The 21742-nt window shown below is 44.8% G+C and overlaps 1 protein-coding gene across 17 annotated transcripts in view; it reads left to right on the plus strand.

The window, feature by feature from the left end:
- The window catches only part of MYT1L (myelin transcription factor 1 like), a 1655431-nt gene that overhangs the window by 1321183 nt on the left and 312506 nt on the right, over positions 1–21742 (plus strand). For all 17 annotated transcript variants that reach the window (XR_011260403.1, XM_069606035.1, XM_069606050.1 and 14 more), the window contains 2 exons: positions 6376–6626; positions 18233–18469. Coding sequence is in view for 16 of the 17 variants with exons in the window: in XM_069606035.1 (XP_069462136.1) it covers positions 6376–6626; positions 18233–18469 (488 nt within the window). In the remaining variant the exon portion in view is untranslated. The remainder of the gene's footprint in view (positions 1–6375; positions 6627–18232; positions 18470–21742) is intronic.

Consider the following 21742-nt stretch of genomic DNA (forward strand, 5'->3'; position numbering starts at 1 on the left):
CAATTTGCTTGGTCAATCTTCTTCGGTTTCTGCAGTCTCACACTCTGCTAAGGGGGTCTAAATGAGTTGGATTGTGTCTCTGGAGTGTCTTTGCGGGTTCAGCAAAGACTTGGACAAATCTGGCCTTTCCGTGATGATGCACTCAAAACGGGCAGCAGGTCTCTTGGTATTAGGGTTCCGCAGCTCTGAAAACTCACAGGACCTCGTGAGAGGGCTCAAATCAAAGTTCGTCTGGGGAATGGTTGTTCCCATCAATCAAAGGGAAGGAGTCATCCTCTTTGGAGTTCCTCTCTCGCACAGAAAACAGGATCAGGACAGCAGTGGTCGCTTCACAGTGTTGCAAAGGGTCTGCAGGCGTCTCTGGTCGTTTTCTTCTTTGGTTACTTCAGTTTCCAGTGGTCAACTTGCCTTTCACCTCAAGAGCCTCACCTGTCAAACTGTTCGAGCACACACTCCTCTGCAATCTATCTCAGCAATTTACAGAAAGGGGTGGGTGGCGGGCTGTCCAATCAGGACAGCCAGACCCCCAGTGGGAGCTGGTTCCATTCAGGTACTCAGGCAGACAAAGGGCAGAGGAGTGCACAATTCCTCCCCTCTTCCTGCCTGGCCAGACACACAAGTGCCTAGGCAGGGACACCCAAGGGCTCCCGCCAAAGGCAAAACGCACACACAGGCCTCCTCCTCCCAGGACAGTAGAACACAGGCTGGCAAAAAACAACCATGCTAGTAATGGCAGGAAAAGAAAGGTGCCACCCTTGGGTGACCCTATTGTGTATAACCGGGGCTATAGACATAGCCTGCAGTAGAAAATTCACTCAATAGTTGGTAGAACACATGCCGTACACCAGCCATAACTAGAAGGTTGTCTATGTGACATAAAAGTCACAAGAGCAGAGAAAAGGGGCAGACTAAATATCCCCTTGGCACTCCACAGAAGGTGTTGTGTGCCAATCTCTCAGACTATAATGTTTTAGGTGAGATACTACGTATAGAGCGGTAGTTACTCTAGGATATAGAAAATAATCTCAAAGGAGGACCCAAAGGGTCCCCAGCAACATTGCCCATAAGGAGCTTGCGTGCTGCAATAGAAAAATACATTTGCCTTAAAAAGAGTTTTGGGGGAAAGTAGACTCCATGGGAAAACACAAAGGAAAGAGTTCCAAAAGACAAAACCCATGAGAATGAATGAGTGGAAAAAGGCCTCCCTCTTTCAGGATTAAAGAAAAACATCCGGAATTACAGCAAAACGTGCTGGGGGTTTCACTAGGGGATGGGATGAAGCATAAAAATGATACATCTCCCTAACACTCATACCCAGAATGCAGTGGTCCCGTCTGATGAGTTCAAGAGTAAAGATACAGGTTTAGTTCAGTGGTGAGTCAGATGTAGGCAGATTATTCTATGGGTTAGGCGGTTGAATCTGGCTGCATTGGCAGTAGCCATGATGAATTTGCAGAGTTGCAAGTTGCTATCAAAGTGAACCTCATGATGGTGAGAGGGTGATGAGGCCCAGCGGAAAGAGATGGGAGAGGAGAGTGTGGGGTTGTCAATGAAGGCAGACAGGAAGATGCATTTTTGAGGAGTTCACCTTGAGGCAGTGTAGGGTCATCTAGTTGCGGGTGGCATTTAGGCAATTGGGTATGCATTTGGAGATTGTGGGGGTGAAGGGAGGTACGAAGAAGAATATCTGAGTATTGCGAGTGAAGAGGTAATAGTCAAAGCCACAGGAGTAAATTAGTTAGCCAAGGGAGGTGGTGTATAGGGTGAAGAAGAGTGTGCCTAGGACTGATCCGTTCGGAAAGGCCATGGAAATGAAAGTGGGAAAGGAGTTTCTGGAGTCTCAAGAGATACAGAAGTTGTGATCAGAGAGAAGGGAGGCCACCAAGTCAAGTCAGGTGTACTTGAAGCCAAGGAGGGAAAGAGTTTGAAAGTGGAAAGGTTAATCTACACTGCCAAATTCAGAGAAAGGTAGAGAAGGATAACAATGGAGTAGTGGTGTCCAGTGGCAAGAGAACTGGTGATGCTGATGATCGCAGTCTCAGTGTTTTTTCTGGACTGGAATCCAGGTGTCCAGGTGGAAGCCGACCACCTCCAGGACCTGTGGTGAATTATGACACACAAAGTCAGATGCATTCTAAAAATAATGACATGCATTCAAAGCATATCACACAGAAACCAACACCAGTGTGGTGCATATGTCTTAAATGTATAGTAAACTATAAAACAAGACACCCATTGCTATGATTAGAGGTTTTAAATTCTATTGTCTGAATCTTATGCATATGTATAACTTGCATGGTACATAGGTGGAATGACATGTTGGGTCTGTCCATTTCATTAACAGCTATTTTCCTTGACAACTATTGTTCTCACAATTTATTTGGTTCATAGAATTGGCAATAGCCAACTTCATATGATAAACTATTGATATTTGAAATATGTGTAGGCTTGCTACTTGTGAAGGGATACATATGTGACAGTAACATGTAGAAAACTCTCTGTTTTATCTAAATTGATGCCACTTGAAGGCCTTTTAAAACAGTAATTTCTGCTGCATTTAAAAACTGTTGTTTGAAAGGGTATGGGTTTATCAAGCAATTTCTGGTGTAATAAACACTCCAGCCCCTCGATTTCTAATCAACGGGATATCCCTGCAATCATGTACTGAGATGGTCTCATTTTCTTTTTTCTGTAGCATATTATTATTCGGTTAAAAAAAGACAAAGACCAGATATAACACACTGTTAATTGCAGTGAGATCATTTGTAGACATGTTTTATATATTAAAGTCGTAATGTTAGACACGATCTAAAAAGCTGCCTATACAAAAGTCAAAAACTCTGGCTTTGCCAGTGCCATTTAAGTAAGACACTGGCAGGACCTGGTGAGATTGTACTCTCCCTACTGCACATGAACCACTGTAGTCCACACATCAGCCCCCACACCTGTGATTCCCCCCCACACACATTTCATTTGGCCAAATATTGCCCAATGCTTCAGATGGGAGTGGCAATGTCGCTCACTACTGATTTTCCATAATGGGAGGCCCCACAGGTTTTGAGGGAGGGTGTGAAAGTGTCCACGAGCTAAGGTCCTGTCCATTGCTGCACCTATACTCGTTGGGGTCTCCAGGCAACCCTCCATGGATGGGTGCAGTGCATCATTTGTAATGCTGCCGCACCTCCCCCTCGCCCAGATGGCATTTGCTGTGTGAGTTCCTAGGCTCACTTTGGCATGAGCCTAGGGCTGCAGGCGGCGCATAGTTGCTTTATAAGGGATCGGTGCAAGAGGTATTTCGGAACCTGACCCACGACAACCTTCTCTAAGGAGTAGATGTTCAACCTCCTTTAATTATGGGCTGATCGTTGCCAATCTTAAGGTATGGGCGCTTGTTCTGGGCGTGTCCTTAGAATAGATGATTGACATCTGGGTATAGATCCACTGCATGCAGTCTATTCCACATGGGAACTGAATGGATCTTTAAACGGAAGCGCCAGGGGACCACTCCGGTGGTGATAGTGTGCAGTATAAATATCCTTTAACATAACATAAGAAAAAAAGAGGCCTGCAAAGCCCTTCTCAGTTAGTACACTGCTAGCATATGATCTGATATGATAGTTTATTTATAACGTGCTTAATACCAAGAGGTTTCAAAGCACGGACCCAGGGATCGAACCTGTGTTACTCTGTGTCGTCTTGCTTCGTTGCCCATGAGCTATCCTCCCGATATACCACAAACAGCGCTGAGAGGAATGTGTGCAGGGGCTGCATTTTTCTATACTGTCGCAAATATAATCCCTCGTGCACTTAAGCAAAGATTGGATGTTTACAAATCATGCAGTCCTTATAGTCTTTAATTTACTTTAGAAAAAACATGTGTTGCCCTTTCAATTACTGCAAATTACTACAGAGCACTGTCATAAATGGTTAGAAATTCCATGTTTAAAAAGGAATGCAATCAATGGATGAAAAATATGTCCGATTTTCCACAATATGTATCTATAAGTGCAGTGAACTAACGGAAATCTAGAAGTTGTGCAAAATACATTTGCTTCATTGCAAAATGAGGAATTATGAGAAATATATCTAAAAATACACATACTGATTACTGTATAATCATAACAGGTGTGGACTGGGAACCAAAAGAGGACCTGGAAATAATGTTCAAAGTGGCCCCATATTACACATTTTCCGCAAGCCCAACCCTTTTCCTATGAGAACATTTGGAAATAAAATAGGTTACCACACAAAAGAGTTGCCCAGGTTGCAGAGGCCTACCAGGAAATCTCCAGAGTTCCCTATAGGCCAGTCCACCCCTGCATCATAATATAAAATAGGACTCGGAAGCAGAGGCGTTGCTAGGGGGGGTGTCAGGGGGCTATAGCCCCTGGTCTTTTGGTTGTAGCCCCAGATAAAATCTCAGGAGCTACAACCAAAAGACTAGCTAGCCCCCAGTCCCGACACTTCCGACATCAGCCTAGCCCCGGGTCTTTTCCAGACCTTGCAACACCCCTGCTCGGAAGTGCCCTTCTACAAAATGCATGCAAAATGTCTGAAATCGACATCAAAGGCCCTCAGTATTGTTGCCTCCACACAAGGGTTTCTTCTTAAGAAACATGATGCAAAGAACTGATGTTGCAGATAGGTGATATGCTCTTGCTCAAGGGACCTGTTTTCCTAATTGCTTTAAAGCGTCAGATCATTTTTATTGCTAGACTGGTTCAATTTTGGCAAGGCCACCACAATCTGCTTCCAGCATGCCATCGCCATGGTGTCAGGGATCGTCTGCTGAATCAGTTAAAGTTGTAGCATGTTCTTTTCATGGTACCATACTTAAGCAATGGTGGTAGAGAAAAGTGATGCCCAAATGTGTACATGAATTTCCTGGCTTTTGCTACTAGAGGGCCAAAGACCTTGCAGACATTTGGCAATCCATGTGGCAAAGTGCTGGCGCACAGGATAGGCATCAGAGTGGTTACGGCCAGGAAGGTAACCATACCTCACTCTGGGTGGGTGGGGTGTTCAAGCAGAAAGCAAAGGCTGGCCCTCCAGTCTGCCAAATCCCTGGACAGTCCATCAGAAATAAACCAGAGCAGGAGGAGCTCCTCGCTAGCAGATGGGAACCCCGAAGTGTGACTGTGTGTGCTTGCACTTTGACAGTATGTGTTTATGCCTAGGTTTAAAAAGTGCAAAGCTAGCTGGGAAGCTATGGAGTGCAGTAGGTAGAGCACACGCCCAGGGGTTTAACAGTAATTGTGCAGGAGGCAGAAGAGAACCATGATGGATGGGGATAAGGGGAGGGGAGGGGACCCATAGGTGAAGAGTTAGGGTAGTGTGGACTGAGTTTACCCTCTGAAAAAAGTGGCAGGATTCTGTCCACCTGTGTGAACCCCCCCCCCCCGCACCCCCCTCCCCCTCCCGACTTGAGCCCTGCTTGTAATCCAAACTCCCCTAAAGTAGTGGGATAGGTCATATTTACAAATATAATTCCCAAACCAATTATTCTCTAATATTTTCCAGTCACAAAAGAAGTTAGGAGCAATTCACAGTGAGAGAATCATGTCTGTGTACCTATTTCCCATGTAGTCTGTTTGCAACCTCACAATTCCGCCTGGGTCGCCTTGTGAAACGCTGCACGTGCAGCGCCCCCACTGAGACCCACACTTGCCACGCGTGCTCTCCCCCTGCGAGGTAGAGATGAGTTCACTTGCTCACAGCCAGCGCAGTGCGAAGTGCACGCTTCTCTCGGGGATAAACAGCGTGTGGCGCAGCCGTGCACTTGACCTCCGTCACGTGCATCCCAAGGGCATCGGCGAAGGTCATGCGTTGTGCCTGGTGAGGAGGCAACGTGTGAATGCCTCCATCCAGTGGAACACGTCGCCCTAACTGTGTTCATGACATGATTGGTTATTTATAGCGCGCTTAATACCCAGACCCGGGGATCGAACCTGTGGTGCTCCGTGTCGGCTTGCTCCCAAGGCGAGCACGTTGCCCCTGAGCTATCCTCCCGAGACATGTGCAGACATGCCTGTGTCTTCCTCACAGTGTTATGTAAAACCGTTCAGTGGCTGGAGAGAGGCGCTGTGTCACTTGTATGTAGGATTTCGGTCCACTTAGTGATGGATTTCTTTCATACACAGGGCCTTATTCACAGAAGCATTGTAGAATGGTGCAATCTCATTGAAAAATGCTCTCTGAATCAGGCCCTTAGTGTCGTGTCACCGGGGTGGTATACTGCTCAATAGTGTGGAATATCACATGTGTGTCTTCCATAAACTAGCCCGTCCTATGTCCATCCAGTGCTTCGCAGGCAATGTGTGACATATGTACCATGGTGTTATTTCTCTTCCAACCTGTCCACGTTTCTTCCCACAGCAAAACGCTACTGTAAGAATTCCAGCCCAGCCAGCAGCACAACGAGCAGCTATGCCATGAGCAGCAGCAGCAGCAACATGAGCTGTGGTGGAGGCAGCAGTGCCAGCAGCACCTGCAGCAAGAGCAGCTTTGACTATACGCACGACATGGAGGCCGCGCACATGGCAGCCACTGCCATCCTGAACCTCTCCACGCGCTGCAGGGAGATGCCGCAGGGCCTCGCCACCAAACCCCAGGATCTCTGTGCCAGGGTAAACACCAGCGATTGTGCATGTTGTTGAAGATTTGAAGTCCCCTTGCTGCTCTGGGCATGCGTGGCCCAGACAGGTATAAACATAGAAATGATACCTCCGTCTATCGTGTTATTTGAGTTGTAAATGAACAGAGAACACAGAGAGCGTCCCTTCTACAGCTCTTCAGTTACAGATGGACAAGGTCCGGGAGAGTGTCTGCTCTGATGTGATGTCATCCGCTCTATTGTGATTTCATCGGGTTTCAATAGCAATGCTTAAGTATAGCGCGCATGCGTGTATTTCTTTTTATGTTTTGTCAGGGCTTTAAGTGTAGGACAGACTCAGAAATCTCGTTCTGAGGCAGGGCCCTGCTGGGTCTGAATAATTTTCCCTGGCAGACCAGGCCGCTACAGGACAAGACTTTTTTTTTTCAAGGCTCATGTGAGAGCTTCAGGGTTCAGGAAAAATGCTTTTAATCCATAATGGTGGTGCAGCACCTGCCAGGCATTCCTTCAAGTAAGAGCTGCGGCTGGTGCCACCATTATGGAAGAAAGGTGAGGCTGCTAGAAGCAGAGGCCTTTTTTTTCCTAAAGCCTGAAGCTCCTGCTAATTTGCAGACGTTTTAGGCTTTCAGAAAAAAAGGCCTCTGCTGTCCCTCCAAACATGATGCCTGACAAGGGGCAATCCCACCATTAAGAATGAAAAGGCGAGGGGCTGTCCCCTGCCAGGTAAACATGTAGCAAATAAATGCAGAGATCAGCTCTCTCTCCCCCAGCAGGGAGAAGGTGTTGATCTCTACAAAGGCTGCCTGTCGAGGGTGCCTATAGCCCAATGTGCCGGGGCTCATTACGGGGGCGTAGCCTAAAGAGCCAGCAGGTGACCCACCCCTGTGCTGTTAGGTCATGCCCCATTGATGAGTCCCGGCTCATTTTCCAGTGCCACTTAAGGCACTGGTTTTAGTACTGCATTGCAATTCGGCTAGGAGTAAGCCAAGCAAATTCCAATGCATTACATCATGTGTGTACAAAATGTGTGAAAACATACAACATAATTTATTTGAAAAGGTTTGTTCTAGGCAGGTCATTTTATGTTCACTGTTAAAGATCAGTGTGGCTGCGAACAAATGCATGTCTTGTTTCCTCTCTGTGCAATTTTTATTGCTTTGTCTAATGGGTCTTGAAAAGGTATGGGAGTGAGCCCAGCCGTATCCAAACTTGCTTGTGCTGAACTTTTCTAAATGCAAGAACTGCATATATTTCCTAATAGTACCCAAAGGGTCAATGAGCTTATTAAAAGCAAGCTCATTGGCCCTTACCTGCTCGACAAGGTTACAACGCTGCAGCATCCCGAAGTTCTTTCCCACGAGTGGCCACCATGGAAAGGGAGAAGGGACTACATGTAGTCCTTTCGCCACTTCCATGACAGCCATTTTGTTTGTTTATTTTTTTCATTCATTTTAAGGGCTGCCATGGAAAGAGAGAAGGGACTACATGTAGTCCCTTTTCCCTGATCCCTGGCGGCCATGTTTTTTGAGAAACAGTCAAAGCGCCACTTCTCAACTCTAGAAAAATTGCTCTTAGTACCCAAGTACGATGTGCCGGGATACTAATGGCAATATAACCCTTGGAGGGGGGGCATTACCGGTAGAGCTTGGGCTTCTAACTATGGCCCCAGGGGCATTACCCTAACGGTAATGCCCCCCCTCCTTGGATTATATTGCCTAATTGATAACAGTCACCAGTCTCCCTTTTAATAGAACCATGTGCCCCCTGTCCTCCCTCCCGTACATCCTCAGAGCCAGCCAGCCCCACAGATGGAAGAAAAAGGGGAGCATTTCCAAAGCAGCCTTTTTACACGCTATAGTCAAAACAATCAGAAATATCGGCCATCATATGGATACAGGGCTGACAGCTTTACATTAAATCCCTTATTCATTACACCTGGTTTTGACAGTTGCAAAGATCAAACAGAATCCATGCAGATCCAAGAATCTCCACTTGGGTAAAAAATGTGAAGAGGGTGGAGATGAAGTCGTATTGTCAGCAAAGACCATGGTTTGGGAACGGAATTTATGTGTCATCCTCAAATTCTGTGCTGAAAAAACAAATTGACACAGAGAATAATTTAATGACATAGTGCTTGTCTCAACCAATGCATTGTTTTCTCTCCATATTTGCATGGTCGAATAGAATGATGGTGTTTGTGTTCATGTGACAACTCATATTTATTCCTGTAATTATTAGTAGAGAAACAACATGCTCTTTGCTAGTGCTTCTATTCAATTATTCAATCTATCGGGTACTAGTGGAATTGTTGTTTGGCTGGGACGGAGAGGAGCGCAGTGGAGATGGCAATATTTACAGTGCAGAATGACCTGTTGCACAGCTAATCATAGGATCTGCCACAGCAAGTCAGAACCAGCACTATGAACTAGTAAGAACTGGTTTTGCAAACACTGTTGATGGAATTGCACTGGAGAAAATGGGAGAAGTTAAACATCAAGTAGAGTAAATCGAGAAGCTCAATTCTAACCTTAAAAGTGCTCTAAACAGAAAGTAAACCTTAACCACCAATCGGTGTCATAGGGAGCACACCTAGCTGTGGTGGTGTCATTCTTATTGCACAGCACAGGAGGATGTGTCAGTATTTCATTTAGGAGTATGGATATGTAAGCGAGACTTAATTCCGCCTCACATTTTTAATTGGGGATCATTGAGAAGGATATTGAGATTATTATTATTATTCATATATCTGAGGAGAGTATGTTCACATTAAACTACTGCCAAGCCTTCACAAAAGAGACCTGAAAAAGTGGACAATGTTTTACCTCCAATTATTAGGAAAGGTGAATGTTATTAAAATGTTGAGTCACCCTAGATTTATGTTTGCTGCAAGCCCTACCGCAATACCTAACATCAAACCAGCAATCAACTTTAATCAGTGTCATTTGGCCAATAAAGCACCAAGGATTTCTTAGAAATGTTGTTACTCATAGCTCAAGGCATGCTGCCCAGGGGCTGTGTAGTACTCGACATCCACCTCTACATTGCCCCGATATACCTCTGACGATCACAGACAAAAAATGGTGTACCTCGATCCAGAACGCCATTAATAACCAAATAAAAAAGTTCCAGGATGATACTCGAGCTAAAAGGGAAACTCATGGTAGAATTATCCACCCAGAGGTCCCCCTGGAGGTTAATACGAATATCCCCCCTTTGAGTTTGCACCGGTCACGGAGAGCGAGATGCTTACTTTGTTGAGCCAGCTCAAATTCACATTTTGTAAAGGAGATGTGAGCCCATCCAAGGTTGTGAAATCACTCTCATCACAAAACTAGGAAACTCCTTTTTCAGGGAATGTCTTGTGTCAACATGCATTAAGCAGAAGTGGATCTCACCACTATTGAAAAAGTCATCCCTTGATGCCGGTTTAACCTCTAATTATAGGCCCATTTCTAACATACCATTTCTGCTAAAGATTCAAGACCAGGCTGCCTATCTGCAAGTACAACACTTTTTGGAGAAACATCAGATCTTGGGTCAGAATAGTAATAATAATAATAATGATTATTATTATTATAAGAAGAGGCAGTCAGGTTTTTGCAGGACCCAAGGCACAGAATGCGCCTTGCTTGACCTTGTGGAAAGAAGAAGCACGGCTCTCCTAATGCTGATTGATCTTTCTGCAATGTTTGACCTGGCGGAATACACCATGTTGATCTCCAGACTCATGCACTCTGCCAGCTTTTCACGAGTGCCCCAAAATGGGTGGAATCCTTCCTGACAGAGCGTACAGCCAGGGTCTTTGGAGGCAACCACAGAGCCGATGAATTTGTGGTGTCCTGCGGAGTACCTCAGGGCTCGTGTCAGTCACCTGCTCTTTTCAACCTGTTTATCATGCCCCTATTTGAACGCTGGGTGCCAAAGGGTTGCTATATACAAAGTATGCTGATGATACTCAGAGTCTTATCCCTCTGTCGAGAGACTACAACAGGGACACTGAGTCCATCACCATGGTCTACTCTCTAATTTAAACTTGGATTATGGATAGTGACCTGGTACTTAAGGATGCTAAAACTGAGATAATGATTGTGAACACTGCTGCACGACGAAGGAAGCCCAAGTCCGGAATATAAAGAGGTACATATAGCAGGCTGTGTAATCGCCACCCTCTCGAAAGTTAAGACTCTGGGCATGGTAATCGATCAGGAGCGTAGCATGAAATCTCATGTAAGTTACCTGCTCACAGCTGAGGCCTTTTTTTGACACAAGAAAACTGTGCTATTATTGCCGGGCAATTATCGGTGGGAGTTGCAGGGTGGGAGTAAGGGAGAAATCATGCACCTCGTGTTAATCCAAAATAATGCTGTGCTAGTTGTAAAGGGCCTGAGGGGGAAGGAGCATATCTCAGAAGCCAGGAGGGCGCTGCACTGGCTCCCAATAGCCAGTAGAGTTACATTCCGTCTACTCTGTATTACGCCCAGCCTGTCTTTCTAATCGCCTTTCTTGGCTACCGGCACGAAGAACGCTTAGGCCGAATAACCTAGCACTTCTGCAGGTCCCATGGGCCAAGCTTGAGGTAGTAAGTCAGGGATCCTTCGTCTATGCTGCCCCCCAAAAGATGGAATGCTCTGCCCCCCGACATGAGACGGTGCCAGTCTCTTTCTAAGTTTAAACATTGATGTTCTGTTGACCTTTGGTCTAGCTCAGGTTCTGTTGTTGCATCTCTGAATATAGGTTTTATGTGGCGTTTGTGATGTCCTGTTGTATGCTTCTGTCTGTGATACTATGCCTCCGGGTCTGTGATATTCGCCACATAAATAATTATAATTAAATACATCTCTGCTGCACTGGCAAAAATGGTTAGAAAATATTCTCGGCCTTATACCCTGTGGTAAAAAACGAAGCCTTAGTTATAGTTATGCCTCATGGTGCACTGATCTACCTTCCAACAATGAAATCCAACTTCATAAAATGTTCAGATTCGAAATCCTTTTAAAATATTAAATCAACATCTCTGCAAGAGGCAGAAAACAGGAAACATGCCTTTTTTTCTGCCAACACAAATAAGACAAGCCCGCTCCATGCTATAATTTTAATTGGGTTTTTTATAACGCGTTTAATACCGAAGAGGTTGCTAAGCGCGGACCCTGGGCCTGTGTTCCTCTGCGTCATCTTGCTGCCAAGACAAGCAAATTGCCACTGAGCTATACTACCCGATGCTACACTTGACGAAGGACCTTCACATCCTTCTCATCAAAGAACATGTCAACAATCACTGATTCCTCCACTCAACCCTGCTAGTCGCCCTGTGGAGCTCCCTCTCCCATGCCCACCTTCCCAGCCCAGCTCCTCTGCCCCTCTGTGCAACGCTCTATTGCTTTCCAGCTTGGTTGGTGCTTTATAAAACCCATGCATACATACATGCATACATACATACATACATGCATACCCTGGAGGAGGATGCAGGCATGAAGCAATATTACTGGGCAGATATTACCAGATGTCTGAAAACTACCAAATGCACCCCTCTCTTCAAGTTTGAACAATCTCAACTTGCTGGTAGAGTTCTCTGAACTATGAAACCAATACACTAACTCCACCCTACACCCCAGAGACAAACAATACCAGAGTGTTTGTCATTGCTCTAAATGTTCTATACGCAGAGTGAATTCAAGTCTTCTTAACATCGGTTATCAACGTCATGCCTGCATAGGTAGAGGACAATGAGAATGTCACTGATAAATCACTACCATTCCACGCTACCAGATTTCAAACAAAGCTGCCTTCAGACATCTTCTGAATGAAGCATTATCACCAAGAGACCTTAAAGGGATCACAACACTTTCTAAAATGCTACTAAATTTACACCCCAGAAAGGATAGCATCTTTCAAAATCGTGGTGATCCTCACCAACTTCAGGTGCAATGCACCAGGTTCGCTATTACATATATATTGGGCATGCTCTGGACTACCAACAATATCGCAAATGTATCTGAAATATATAAAAAAAAACAGTTTTTCTACGGGAGTCACAAATGACTTGGACTTTCAGTGTGACGCTGCAGATCACCCCCACATACACAAGCTAATTGCAGCTGTGAGGCACCTGATTTGCCATTAAGGGAAAAATACAACTGTGCCCTCCTCTTAGGAGTGGGAAAAACATACTGGGCAGAATCGAATTCAGAAGAAAATCCCTGTACACTTTGGAAGGTGAATGCATTGGACATAGTATGATTTAATTGGGAGAATATTAGTGAGGATTCAGGAGGCCCAGAAGAAGGCTTTAGTTGACAACAGGGAACGTACAGAGATCAAGAAAAGCTCAGCAGTGGCCAACATAAGCATGGGGGCTCCCTTCATAATCCCTTGCACCCTTCATCCTTGCTGAAATCAAATAAGCATGGGGCTCCCTTCAAAATCCCTTACACCCTTCATCCTTGCTGAAATCAAATAAGCATGGGGGCTCCCTTCAAAATCTCTTGCATCCTTCATCCTTGCTGAAATCAAATAAGCATGGGGCTCCCTTCAAAATCCCTTGCACCCTTCATCCTTGCTGAAATCAAATAAGCATGGGGCTCCCTTCAAAATCCCTTGCACCCTTCATCCTTGCTGAAATCAAATAAGCATGGGGGCTCCCTTCAAAATCCCTTGCACCCTTCATCCTTGCTGAAATCAAATAAGCATGGGGGCTCCCTTCAAAATCCCTTGCACCCTTCATCCTTGCTGAAATCAGAATAATCAAGAGGGGGCATTTCAAGGGCAGCAGTAGCACTCCACAATGAGGGTACTTGTGTTCTAGCAGAGCCACAGCACATATTGTAACAACAGCAGCCACGCGGAAGGAATACTGGCTGTAGTAGAGCAACACAGGTTCGAACTCCGGATCCGCGCTCAGAAACCTCTTCGGTATTTAGCGTATTACAAAAAACCAATTATAATTATACCAATTATAATAATTAGCGCCTGAATGAAACATGTACACATGCCCCAGCATGGAGAAATGGAGACCATTGCACGAAGCAAATGCACTGTATATCTACCGACGCTCAAATCCCGGCATACATGATGACTCTCACGGAACGCAATGCACTGAGTGGACAATCCCGGAATGTCACAAATGGTACCTCATTGAGACTTGCGAAGTAGCAGCACATTTCAGGGCAGGAAGTACTTGCTAGGGAACTTTGATGATGGAAAAAAGGGCTGTGGAAAAAATAAGGTATACAACCAATGTTAAAAGTGGTGTGATACAGTGTGGGAGGTGCAAGCGCCTAGATGCCTCTGGGTTATGTGCGCTATATAAATGGACAAAATAAATAATAAAGCACTTTGAAAAGTCATAAAAGGCCCTGAAGATTTGTCCCAATGCCAAATCTCACTTGCATCAGTTAGGAACGGGAGCAAAATTCAATCAGGGGAAAAAGGCCCAGTGATGTGCTGTTTTTCAGTCACGCGCCAGACTTCATGAAGGACTTCTGGTGTGTCCTCCATTTGCATTGCCGGTCCATCGCAATTGCCCTGCCACTTCTTTTGCACGTGCAAATTGGCAGTATTGGGAGGCCCACCCTCTTGCAATCAATCATGCAGAAAACGCAAATCAATCATTGCAGACAATTTGCGGGCCCGTTATTAGCTCCTTCCCCATTCCCATGGAGCCTTATGGGGGCTTCAATGGGAGTGGGGTATGGTTTTTAGAATGGCGACTTACCGGGTCCGCAAGGGACGGAATGTCCCGGTAAGTCCCCATTCCGACACCACGGGCCCGGACACGGGTTTGGAGGCAGCCATGGTGCTAATAGATGCCTCCAAACTCGTAATGACCCCCCAATATCAGTATTCGCACGCACATTTTCCTCCATGACCCTACGGTGACTGAGTCACTACTTGTTAATGTGCACAGTGTCCAGTAAAGAAAGCAAATGCCTGTGTACTCGAAAAATATCCCAGTCAGCAGAGACTGTGAGCCTAATTCACAGAACGTTTAATGTGGAGCAAAGTGAGTTTGCACAGAAAAAATACACTTGGAACCAAGCCTAATTCACAGAGAGTAGCAAAGTGACTTTGCACTGCAAAAGTACACTTTGCACCAGACAATTAGGCCCATTTAAAGTGGTGCAAAGAATACTTTTGCAGTGCAAAGTCACTTTGCTCAGCTCTGTGAGTTAAGCCTGGTGCAAGTGTTTTTTGCAGTGCAAAGTCACTTTGCTCAGCTCTGGGACTTAAGCCTGGTGCAAGTGTACTTTTGCAGTGCAAAGTCACGTTGCACAGCTCTGGGAATTAAGCCCGGTGTTAGTGTACTTTTGCAGTGCAAAGTCACTTTGCTGAGCTCTGTGAATTAAGCCTGGTGCAAGTGTACTTTTGCAGTGCAAAGTCACGTTGCACAGCTCTGGGAATTAAGCCCGGTGTTAGTGTACTTTTGCAGTGCAAAGTCACTTTGCTGAGCTCTGTGAATTAAGCCCGGTGTTAGTGTACTTTTGCAGTGCAAAGTCGCGTTGTTCGGCTGCGGGAATTAAGCCTGGTGCAAGTATATTTTTGCAGTGCAAAGTAACTTTGCACCATGTTAGGCGTTCTGTGAATTGGGCCATGTGCGTTTTCACTCAACTCTTCCATGTTGTCTGCGTGGAGGGTATCCGCACTCTTCATTATGCTATTTAAACACATCTCAAAGTAACGGTCATTCTTGTTCATATTATCGTCCGTTTCTGGTACAGGATGAGCTACCATCACGCCCCTTTCCCTACATGGCATCCATTGAATATGGCTTTCACGCACGCCATCTACTCAATTGCGTATTGTTGTTTGGAGAGGAAGGAGGGGGTCCCATATTACCTTTTTCATTCCAGCACGTGTATGTAGGTTATTTAAAATAGAACATCTATATAAAAAGTGGCTCACTGAATTAAGTGGGAAAATACCATGTATGCAGGCTAGAAGATTAATGCATTCCTGGCTGCCAGTGACTTTCTTGAAAAGAAATGCCTGGCGCACTGGAGTACTTCACAAGAGATTTGAGTGGCGTGCAGAAAAATGTAGTTGTAATGGAGCCATGGGGTGTCTTGCAGACACCAAACGAAAAATATTGCTTTGTGGAACGAGAAAAAAAACACCCGCATTCACCCGATTTTTAAAAGAATGAATCCTGACAACTATGGGAGATAAGTGTAAGCTAAATTAGCATGATTGAAGTAATCAACATTTTATTTCTGACAAAAGGAGCTGAGACGGAATATTAATGTCTAATGATGAACCAGGCTAATACCCCAGAGGCAGGTCTGGCCTTCCCACAATGCATTGCGGCACTGCCGTTATTGCCTCTGAAGGAGCGAGTAGGCTGTGGCAGCGCCTCGCGCCCCAGCTCTGAAATCAAATCTCTCCCGAAACGCCATCTCACTGCTGAACGTTGAGCGATCGTTGGGCGCGTGCATGCATTTGTGATTTATGGCTCTCCCACCCACCCCCAAGCACCAAAATGTGAAGATTAAACAAGATGGATGCTCTGTTTACTCTAGAAAAAGAGCAGCAGACCCTGATTACAGAGTGGCACTGATGAATGGCAATGCCAACCTCGCAGACCAGTAGCCCACGTCGTACGATAAGTTGGGCGTCGGAGCTTTTATGGCCTGTAAGAAGTCTGTCCCCCTTGGTAGATAATTAGAGTTTTAATTTAAACAGACATCTCTATATTTCCTTTAGGCCTCAGTGGTTGTCGTTCAAAATAAGAGGCACCTTTGTTATCTGCCTTGTGGAATTTTATTCATGTAGTAATCAAAATTATGTGTTGATACCCATGGCATGCCTGCTGGCCATCCATACACGAATCCTAGATCTATGGACAAACCACCTGCTTCCTTTTGCAACTTTTCATTCCTAAAACCAGCAGCGGACTGGCCGGCTACCAGCTGCTCGGTCAGGAAGGGCCTCCAGACCGGTTAAACAAATGTTCATATACTCCCCTCTATACATACCACTATAAACACGTTTACACTCAAACGCATTGCCACAATGACGTCTACAGCCCTTGCTAAAAAGGCTTCTCTGCAATACACTGGTTGATGTTCACAAACACACGGCTCTTCACCAGACAGCCGCACGCCCGGGTCCCGGTAAAGATATACATAGATGATAATAGCGTGCTTTACATGGTGCTGCTTACCCCGCTTGATAGCACTGTTGTTAATATTAGCCACTTCTACGGTACACATTTTCTGAACCCCAGAAAGAAAAACTGGTTTGGCCCATCCTGTACAAGAACATGTTAATTGCAGCCTAAGCACAGTTCTCGGCAAGAAGCACTTAACACAGTGAGCAAGGGTGTGGGAGCCCCTCTACCAGGGGTGTTGCTAGGTCTGGAAAAGACCTGGGCTATGCTAATGTCAGAACTGTCAGGACTGGGGGGCTAGCTAGCCTTTTGGCTGTAGCTCCTGAGATTCTATCCGGGGCTACAACCAAAAGACCAGGGGCTATAGCTCCTTCAGCCCCCCACTAGCAATGCCTCTGCCCTCTACTGAGAACGAACATGGTTCAAATAACCTGCTCTGTGGAATTGCTTCCACTCCGGAGGATCTACAACCACGTTTTAGCTCACTGGACCCTTCACAGATAAGACATTTCCATTTGCATATCAGTCTTTGTCCCAACATCAAGGGCAGTCCAGCACCGAAATGCTATGACAATTCTCCTCTACACAAGAGTACCAACAGCACCCCCAGACACGTGTTTCAGTCTTCTTGGGCCTCCTCAGTCATTCAGGTGAAGCTGAGCCTCTCTAAGGCACATTGAGAAAGGGTCCACGCCTGGATTACTCCGGGTTACTTAGGGTTAAACCTCAAGTTTGACAAATTAAGCAAAGGTGGGGGAGCCCCTCTACTAAGAACACACATGGTTCAAATAACCTGGTATATAGGATTTCTTCCTCTCCGGACGGTCTTCAACCACATTTTAGCACACTGGGCCCTTCACAGGTGCATGCAGCATGGCAGTCACTGTGCTTGAAGCAAAACAGGGACATGTCGTGTGTTTGGTTCATTTACACGATAACCCAAGTTGCTGGCCTTCATAATTCAGGATTTTATTTTGACAGGTCAATGATGGAAACGTTCGTTTCTACCGTTGGCCAACTGTCATTGACACTCCGTGGAAATACAATTCGAATGTAACTGCAATGGTGTCTCTTTTATAATGTTAGTGCAATGCTAATATTTCCGTGAAAGAGTTAGTTAGTATTCATTAAGTGCTGTACCGCAATCTGTAAGAGAGTGTTGATCAGCGAAGTGGCATGCATTTAACAGTTACTGAATCCTGAAATTAAATTTAGAAAAGCATTGTAAGGCAGCAAATGAAGGGGAAGGAAAATAAAAGATTTGAGCGTAAATCAAAATAAGTGTTTTCAAGAAAGCATCAGTTTGTAGGTGTGCAGCTCTGATGAACAGCAGACAGTGAATTAGCATGCAGCTATGGGCTGCTGTTTCTCGAAGTTGCTTGGGCCCTCTTTTGTCTGTCACTATGTACTAATTGTATTAGCAAATGAGAATGAGGAGGAAAAAATGAAAAAAAAGAAACACAAATATAATGTTTTATTCCAAAGATGAATTAAAAGCATTTTCTTTTCTTAAACAGAATCCTGATGTTGAAGCTGAGGAAAATGGAACGCTGGATTTGAGCCTCAGCAAACCGCGGCAACGAGATGGCTGCTGTACCATTTTGACTCCATTGGAGCCAATGTCACCACAGCGACAGGCAGTGATGAATAGCCGGTGTTACCAAATGAATGAGGAGGACTGCTGGGACTTGCCGGTAGACTACACTAAACTGAAAGCCAGGCGGATAGATGAAGATGATTCCAAGGAGATTAATGTATGTCTTTTTCCTCTGGAGCATTTTTCACTGCAATCTGTTTGCCTTAATTTTTAAAAGATTTCTGAATCAGACTGCTAGAAAGAAAGAGAGCAGCACCCTGAGCGGGACACGAGGAAATTGGTGATGGGAAGTACTGGTTAATAACTTGCTGTTATCACAAATATTTTCTGTGGCCATGTGACTGCTGCTTACTATGAGCCAACAATAGGACTCTTGCCACTGACTTAAGACTGGACTTATGCAAGCAGATGATTTGCAACCTACCCAGACCACACCAACCCCCTCCAAAATTCCAGCAATGAACCTCAGCACCTACAATACTGGCTATTTCACCTTGGGTGTTTTACATTTCTCACTAGCAGTGAAAGGGCGCATTTTGGGTGCTGCCATCCGCCAGGGATTGCGTATGCACCTTGGCTATCTATTTTTGTAACAATGGTTTCATTGATTGATCAACTTCTAGCCCTGTTGAAGTTATACCTATGAAATCAGCAGAAATTAATTAACGGTTGAGTCCCAGACCTTGCGTCATCTGATGCGCCTCCCAAAGGAAATCACACCGCATACTGCAGGGAAAGACGACTGACCGGTCAGTCTCAGAGTGCCCGGTTCCTTCTTACACCACGGCATGAAATTATGAAAGAGAATGGGGCTTTAACCGCTTGCTGATGTACAAATACAGATGATTTATTTTTGCTTTACCAGTCCCTTCCCTTTTCAAGGCCAGGATAAGGATCTATGTTTCCCACCCTGGCTAAATGAAATTTGTCGGATTAGATTTAATGTTTTAGTGCTAAAATTGCCCAATTAAACATAAACACACAGCACACAAAGGAAGCACATATGACACCGAGTAGATCTTAACTTTCTTCCAAAGTCGACGGAACAGAGTCAAGCACTCAACCATAGTGAGTCGTAGGGTTTAGACCTCCCTCCCTTATTAATCGTCATGGTTGTGCACCCACTGTTCACACTATTCAAAGAACACGTCCTGCAATTCTAGACAACACCAACATCCACCCACCCCCTGCAAAACCAAACTAAACTCTGATTTGAACTGGTAACTAAGTGTTTCTGATCTTTGTCTACAATTGCATGCAGACAAACTGAATATACGAAACTAGAACAAAAACTGATGCCATGGTACGAGGAGCACATCGAACAAGGCAATGCCTGATGACACAACAAATAAATAAACCGAGTACAATCTATGAGTCATTCATGACCTCCACTCCAAATAATCCCAGTGTGAGAGGAAATTGACTTGGGTTCTCCATGCTTCAAAATGTCCTACCGCTTTAACCAAAGATTCATCAAGCAGAGGCAAAAGACTGTTGGTAGGCTGTACAATGTATACAATCAAGAAATAAGATTATGCTCCTAAAAACAAGAGAAGAAAAAACGAGCATAAACGCATTGCATGTTACCAGCATGAAAGTCACCCTCACACCGCGTACACTATGTGGGGGCGAAGGCACACAATCAAGTCTGATGCCGCTTCCGGATAAATCCTCAGTTTCAAGTATTTCCTCTTCTCTACTTCCTCTTGACTCTCTTGCACTGACCAATCCCAATGATCCTTCTTGTACTTGACGGTCTATAGTCTTGTATGCATGAGCTCTTTTTATCCTCTTCTCTTGTCTGCAGCATGCACCCCTTTAATCATGGGTCAGAGACTCTGGCATTTCCACCTGCAATGTGTTGCATAAAGTGGGGTGCCCCCGGAAAAAGTTGTATTCTGTCTCAGATTTTGACACGCTCTCATCTCTTCAATCCACACACGGCAATACCCCAAAGTGGGAAGAGAGCTATCTTTCGATCAGACCATTATGTTATTCCCTATTTCAAATTGGTTCATTTTTATGTTTCATCACTCTCTGATTTTTAACTCATTCAACAGTATTTAAGCTCTGCTGATAATCTGACTTCAAGAAAGCATCTACAACACTGCTTTTGTTGCTATTACTCTGTCTAATTCCCCCCATTCTACTGCTTCTCCCTCTTGTTCTACATTTCATACTGTCACTGGGTCTGAGCCCCATCACCTCCTACACTCGGTTCATCCTACATCTGTTCCCTGTCATCCTATGTACACAGTTTGAATTCCACTTAACTCAATTTTCGGCCTCATCTGCTTATCTTCTTTCATCTCTCTCTCTCTCTCTCTCTCTCTCATTTGCTCACTTTCACTATCTCCCACTCTTTCCTCCGCTGTCTCTTTCTCTTTCCTATTTTACAAGTCTTTAATCCGTTTACCATTCTGGCATTACTTCTCTGTTCAAAAAGTCCTCCATCGCTCCACTTACTGAGTTATTTGTCAGCTGTTCTTTTCTTCAAGGCTTCTTGAGTGTGTTGCCCATCTTCACCACATACAGGCTTTAGGCCATCCCACTCTCCTGTTACTGCTCTTCTTAATGCTGCTCACATTGCAAATGTCGTGTACACTTGTTTTATTCGAGCGGTCTGCTGCTTTTGATGCCGTTCATGGCTCTATACTACTTAATACACTTTGGGGTCTAAGTGTGCATGAGTGGCTATTTCTTAGTTTCTTCCTAATCGCTCTAATTGTTCCTTTGCTATTTCTTGGTATGGGAATCATCCTCTTCCTTGTTGCTAATGTATGGTGTCCTTCATGGCTCTGTGCCTCTGCATTTAGTATTTAATTGATCTGTACCTTTTCTATACATGCTCTTATCTACAGCCTTGTTGTTTCCTGTCACATCTATGTCTGTGATTCATACAGCTTCATCTCTGCATGCAATATTCCCACAGGTATGTCTGCTGTTATTTCCTGCATGCCCTTGAATTTCCTGAATCTTAACCCGAGGAAAATGAAGGTTATCTTATTTCTTACCTCCATTCTTAGGTGTGTACTTCTCCTTTTTTCTCATCAATCATCTATGATCATGCCTCTTTATTTTTCTGCTCATAATCCTGGGCTGATTTTAGATTTGTCACTTTCCTATCTTTTCATATTTCCCATCTAATGTGTACTTCAATTCCATGTAATCCATAGAACTACCCTTTTCTTATTTGTAAAGCCATTACAAACAGACTGTAATCTGTTGTAACCGTGATTACTCATCTTATGGTCTGGTTGATGTTCTGGCCTGCTCCCTTTTTTGAGCTCCAATCTGCCTTGAATTCTGCCCTCCCTGTAGGCTCTGCAATCCCCTTTTCTTCCCACATTAAAATACCTCCAGTCTATCTTTGCACCTGATCTACTCTGTATACCTGCATTTCCACTGTTTGACTGTTTTCGAAATGCTT

This window comes from Ambystoma mexicanum, chromosome 4p (assembly GCF_040938575.1).
Source record: "Ambystoma mexicanum isolate Mex_15411 chromosome 4p, UKY_AmexF1_1, whole genome shotgun sequence".
Classification (NCBI taxonomy): Eukaryota; Metazoa; Chordata; class Amphibia; order Caudata; family Ambystomatidae; genus Ambystoma; species Ambystoma mexicanum.